A 6,516-nucleotide genomic window follows, 5' to 3' on the forward strand; every position below is an offset into this window, starting at 1 on the left:
AGATCAAATGAGATGAGAGTCTGACCTGTTTGGAGAATCTAACTGTGTAATTACTGTTAAAGAGGTTGTCAGTGTGCTTGATAGTGATAAAGCGCAGAAGACTTATTCCCGGCTTAGCATGAATTTACAGATAAAGGTTTAGAACAAATAGAAGCTCCTGTTCCAGGCAATGAAAACTCTTGCCCTTTAGTAACTGATACTAAAAAAGAAAAAAATTACCCACAGCTTAGGGAAGTTATCTTGCACTGCTAGCTAGAGAGGATTATTTTTATTTTTGTAAAATATCCACTTATGTATTGCATTTGAGTTTTCCCATGTTTGTGTCTGATACAGCCAGTGCTTATTGTTTTTTCCTCTGTTTCAGCACCCAAAGACAATGAAGAACGTGTGTTCCGGGAACGTATGCGCCCCAGAAAGCGCCAGGGTGCTGTGCGACGCAGAGTACATCAGGTTAATGGACACAAGTTTATGGCCACCTATCTTAGACAACCAACATATTGTTCGCACTGCAGAGATTTTATATGGTATGGCTTTGCTTTCTTTGCAACTTTGTATTGAAGAGTTAACATACCTTCCTGTTTTGCTGAAGTATAAATGGCGTAGAGTAGTAGTTCTTTTCCTCCTCATTTTAATATTAAGCTGTCATCAGTTTTGCAGACAGTAATAGAAGACTCTTAAACTTCCATCACAAATGTTAGAATTTGTTGTATTTGTGTTTTTTCTCCTCTGAGCCACAAAGTTCAATCTTTTCCTGTGTAGTCCACACTATAAATTCTAGGTAGACAGCCAGTCTTGTGTTCTGTAGGTGCCTAAGTGTAGATTTAGACTTAATATTAGACCTTTACGTTTTGCCAAGATGACTGAATTCTTCTTTAGGTGCTTAAGTGTCACCATCTTCCTCCTAGGAAATGCCAAGCTCATATACATCCTGCAAGTTAATGAAATATGGGAATATTAGACTTCTAATGATCCAGGGGTTTGGGTGCTTAGTGTACAGGGTCTTTCTTATTACAGTGTATGTCAAGAGCTCCCTTTTAGAAATTATTTACATTAGTTTTGAGTACTCACAATTTTCAGATAGGGAAAAGACATTCCGTTTTCAGTTATTTTTCAGCGACTTTATTGATGTTTTCCAAAGTTACCTAGAGATACTGATTTGCACCTTAATACACATAAGATCTGATTTGATCCATAATTAATATTTCTTAAGAGTGTATAATGACTCTGTCTTTCGTAATGTGAAACGATGTGAATTGTACATGAACTCAACTACATTCCTCTAAGAAATGTCTGCAGGTTAGGCTTTAGGTTAGCTAAGATGATTTCAAGCAACAATATTGGCAAATGCAATTTTCTGTCTATTTAGGGGCCTGCCTGATGACTGTTTTACCGGCTTGTGGCTTCCCTCTCTATGTACCCTTTGGCTTTGCCTATTTTATTATAGGAAATGTGTCTTTACTTCTGAATTCCTCCGTGGCCTATCTTCCTACCTGTTACCTCTTAGCAGCTGAAATGTGGTTCCTACTTTGAACTGATCTCAGTCTAGGCATGCGGTTATAAGATGACTAGTTATAAGAAGCTATTCTTTTAAACGTGTGTATGTCCAGTAAGGAGAGGAAAAAATGTTTTTTGTTTTTAAAAATACATATTCTTCATTTTCTAAAACACTGTTTTATTTTCAGGGGTGTAATAGGAAAACAGGGATACCAATGTCAAGGTAAGAGAAAATCTACAGGGGGACAGTTTGAATATATATATTATGTTATAATATATAATAAGATATTTTCATCAAGCATTGTATATGTACAGTGTTAAGAATTTAGCACAAGATGATCAGAATGAGTTTGTCTCACCAAAGAAAGATACATTCTTTGCAGTAAGTCACAGTAAGATTTTTTCAAAACTGTTGGTCTTACACAGCATATATGAGGTAGGGGCACAGTTAGCATCGCTGAACAGCAGATACTAGATCTCTCTTGATGCACATCCAACTAGGGGGACATAGGATGTTGGCTTCTTCTTTTTTCACTTCTTGCATTTTAAAATCGGGAATTCTTTATTCTGCTTAAGATTTTTTGTTTAAAAATGCCAGGTAATTGCAAAGACTGTAATTAAATAGATGAGAGAATTATGAAGGTCATCATTAGAGAAGATTGTAGCAAAGACTGCAGGAGTGCTTCATTTTCAGCTCCCATTTTTCAACTCAATTTCTTGTACTTTTTATTTTTTATGCAGTCACCTCTTGGGATGATGTTTTTCTACTTAATTCTCATCTGACAAGTAAAATAATCAAGTTAGTGATGATTTTTCAGTTAGAAAAGACTTGATGAAATCTCATTGTAAATAAATAAATGCAAATAATGGTTTTACATGCTATAATGAGAATTACTCTATTAACATACAGCAGAGGTTCCTTGAGTTCTGATTTTTTTTTTCTTACAACAATGACCAAACATAGAAGAAAATGAAATTCATTATTTCACTCTGAAGGTTTTTTTCTTTGCTTAATGACCTTGAATCCCACAGTACGATAGACCTTGCAATTTTTAATCTTATCTGTCATATCTGCAAATGTCATTCATTGATTAAGTAATCAGTGTGAATATTGACAAAGCATTTTTGCCTCCTGAAACCTCTTACTGTTATCAACTTACGATAATGTGTTACAGAAAGAATGTTCGACTTTGGTTTATCTGTCTTTGACTTTTACGAGTTATCTTTGTGTCTCTTTTCCTCTGGAAACTCTTCAGACAGGAATTGTTTTTGCCATTGTGTCTCATATAATGTGGAGATCATGGACTTTATTAGATAAAGAAATCAAATAGGTAAAAATTGAGAAAAATTGTGGTTAATATTTCAGAAGGTAATTTGTGGTTTTACATACTGAGATTTTGACAGATATGCTTTACTTCTCTTAAAATTCATTGATCTCTTGAAAGTCCATTATATTCTGCCTTTGTAAGCCAGACTTACTTCATAGGACTCACCAAGTCACCAGTCACTTGCAGCCTTTCAAATTCCAACATTTCTAGTCTTCTGAGATCAGTCTTTTGCTTTAAAATCAGTCTTCATGAAAACTCATTCTTTTATCTGTTTTTTGTTTATAGTTTGCACTTGTGTAGTCCACAAGAGATGCCATGAACTTATAATAACGAAGTGTGCTGGCTTAAAAAAACAGGAAACTCACGATGAGGTAAATGTTTATAAAATAAATTTTCTAGATAAAACTCTGTCTTTCATCTGTTCAAAGTAGTGTCATCTCCTCTGTTTAATCAATAAATGTTACAGACTTTTTTGTGCCCTTCTGGTTGTCTTGTGATGTAGCATTTACTTTGGAATGACAGATTATCATAACAGTTTCATCTACATGGGAATTATTGCACAGCAACTTATTTCTAATTAGTAAACTTTTTATAACATCTGAATGCTTTAAGTCTCAGTGAGCTCTTTCCACTCCTTTTCATTTTTAACATTCTCCATTTCTGAATTAATACGAGTTTTGTCATTTTAATTCAAAAGGAGCAGGATGGGACCCTTTATTCCTTAACTGCATTTTGTGTGGCTGAGTCATTAGCAGCTGATAGGATAGGCAGTATGCTTGGGTATTGCCTCAACATAAAAGACTGCCCAGAATTTGCTTGCAAAGTTTAACCTCAACAAAGACTGCATCCAAACTGTCAAAATGTAGAACAAAAGCCTTCCGTGTGTTGAAGAAGGCCCATGGATATTGTATAACATGGTAGTGATAAGGTAATGCATAGCTAACAGGTTTTCCAGCATAATTACTCCCTACCTCTAGCAAGCTTTTGTATATTAATGGAATTAACACAATATGTGCTTCATGTTATCATGCATTTAAATAAATTAAGACATCACCTGAAAATGAAATTAGTTGCCTTCAGAACCATACTGTCAGGGAGGTAGATATATCTGCCAATGGCACGTTCAGCTCTGGGTCAGAAGAGAAAACAAAGCAATCCTGTCACTTGGGTTAAAGGTCTCTCTCAGCTAAGATGGCCCTTTTAGGGTTGGTTAGGAAATTAATGTTAATTCCCGTGGACAGTCATATACCAGGGAGCTGCTGTCGTGTTCAGCTCCCTTAGACTCCTCAGCTTTGGGGTATCCTTTTATGGCTGGGTTGATAGGGGACAGTTGGGGACGGGAGTGGGTTTATGGTTTTTTAAACAGTTGTAGCCCTCAGCTGTAAGCAGTGAATGCTTTATCTTATACGGAAGTTTTTTGTTTGTTTGTGTTCTAACAGAAAAGCTAATGAATGCTCACTGCCCTGTTCTGTTTTGTGCAACAGCAAGGGCCTGCTGTCTTTCACCATAGGATTAAGTGAGGTAGTCTGTGGGTGATCCCAGTTCCTTGGCCACGCAGAAAAAGTACATTTCTTAGTTTTATTTGTTAAAAACCTAAATTTATATGCTTGAAAAAGCCTAGTTTTAAATTACAAATCAGACTTGTCTGTACCAATGGTTTTAAGCCACTCTTTCAACTTTGATATGAATTTGACTGAGACACTGACTGATCTCATTCTTCCTGTGCAATTCACTACCATTTTTCATACTGGAAGCATTCTTTAATATCTGGTTCACAACCAGTATTTTATGTCCGAAGCTTGGTCACTTGCATAGGATTGTGATGAAGGACTGTGTTTGGCTAGTGTTGTTTTTGCATAGTACTCACAGGAAGATACAAAATCTTGCCTAGTTTTATATTCCCAGGCTCCAGACTGGTGGAGACTTGTATGCTTTGCTGATACAATGCTCTCATTGTTTAGAAGGGGTACTAGATCACTGGAGAGAAGCCAGTGGTAATAGGAAAGGGAAGGAAAAACATCAAAATAAATCTCCTGCTATGCGGCGGCCACTGTAAAAACTTATCAATGACATTCTTTAATTAGTAAGTAATCGTACCTTGGAATCCCTGAACACAACAAATTATCTTTGTCATTTTCATAATCTAAGGACGAGTGGGATCTGAAAAGGTAAAGGGGTTGTGATATATTTCTGTTTCTTAGTCCTGTATTAGTTCGGCCTCCTAAAACAATCGGGAGTGACTTCCTTGCCTTCCACATTAAGAGATCTTTCCTGATAGCTATGTATTTGTTGTTCCCAGAAGTACTAGGAAGTAGACTTTAGTCTTTATCTTTTAGACAACAGCAGCCCTTCCCCCTCTTTTCTCCAAATAAAGTAGTGAGAAGAACTCTGGAGCTGGAGTATATCTAATGCAAAGATCATCATCTGAGCACAGACCTATTTCATCTTGTTTGAATTCTGTGCGGTTTCAAAACATAACAGGGCCTCGGCGTACACTGATTATAAAGAAATTAATTAGAATGAAATATGCTCTGCTTTCCTTTTTCAGCAAGTGGGATCCCAGCGTTTCAGTGTCAACATGCCTCACAAGTTCAGCATTCACAATTACAAAGTGCCCACCTTCTGTGACCACTGTGGTTCATTGCTCTGGGGTCTTTTGAGACAAGGTTTACAATGCAAAGGTAAGGATTACCACTTCAGAGCTTTTCTTTTTCTTTGTGAGTGCAGTAGACTTGGAGAGACTTCAAGTTACTCTGTCTTTTCCAGCATGTACAAAAATGAATATAAAGTAAATAGCGGACTGCTGTAGCGATTGCCATCATGGTTAAAAAATGGTCCTTTACCCTGTCTGCAACACCAGTCAATAACAGATGCAGAGGACAGGTGCAGAAACACGTTTTGCACTCGCTGCTGTGTAGGTTTATTGCCACATAGGAAATTAGAAGTTGACAGAAAATTAGGAGCATGGGACTTTACATCCTTTCGGCTTATAAGCCTTCTGTGTTTTCAGGTGTGTGGTGACGGTTGTTAAACTTTTTAAACGTCATTATTCTAGCTACTTTTCCCTTTAACACCATCTTCAAAAATGACTATTATGTATTGGCTAGGCGAGGCAGAACCAGTCCTGTGTGCCCATATCCAGAAGATGAGGTATTCTGATACCTAGCCAAATCATCCTTTGTGATGGTCTGCCTAGCCCCTCTATTCCAGAAAATAAAGGATTCATTATGTTCTGCAGCTTAAGGACTGTGTACTCTGTACAGTAACTGTATATGAAGTTACTGCGGGAAGGTGCATTCATGTCATTTTAGCTGACTACCAGAAATGGTTGGTTCCATATCTCCTTGTTTCAAGCAGATCTATATATTCTGGAAGGAGGAGAAAATAGTACAAATACTTGCAAAGGAAAGTAATATTTTAGAAATAGTAAATAAAATACTTCAATTAGTGGGTCGATGGTAATGATGTCATGAAGATTGTCAGATTCTTAGAAAGTAGTACCTAATGGAATTATAAGCATTTTCATTTTGTTACACCTTTATGAATGGGTAGGTCCATCTTCATAAATACAAAAAATAATGTTATGTACACTTCTCAACAGCAGAAACATGGAGTCACACATATATGTATAAACACATAATCTATTAAATATATGCTTTGCAGTATTTAAGATGAAGTTCAGACCTAATGCTTC

General features: G+C 36.6%; 1 protein-coding gene across 1 annotated transcript in view; it reads left to right on the forward strand.

The window, feature by feature from the left end:
• Nucleotides 1–6,516, forward strand: part of LOC103918098 (protein kinase C epsilon type-like) — a gene marked incomplete at its 3' end in the record, with an annotated part of 202,841 nt that overhangs the window by 189,065 nt on the left and 7,260 nt on the right. The window contains exons 3-6 of the mRNA XM_009325347.1: nt 365–524; nt 1,683–1,717; nt 3,108–3,193; nt 5,371–5,503. Of these exons, the coding sequence (XP_009323622.1) occupies nt 365–524; nt 1,683–1,717; nt 3,108–3,193; nt 5,371–5,503 (414 nt within the window). The remainder of the gene's footprint in view (nt 1–364; nt 525–1,682; nt 1,718–3,107; nt 3,194–5,370; nt 5,504–6,516) is intronic.

The sequence above is a fragment of the Pygoscelis adeliae genome, unplaced genomic scaffold, assembly GCF_000699105.1.
Source record: "Pygoscelis adeliae isolate BGI_AS28 unplaced genomic scaffold, ASM69910v1 Scaffold96, whole genome shotgun sequence".
NCBI classification, from domain to species: Eukaryota; Metazoa; Chordata; class Aves; order Sphenisciformes; family Spheniscidae; genus Pygoscelis; species Pygoscelis adeliae.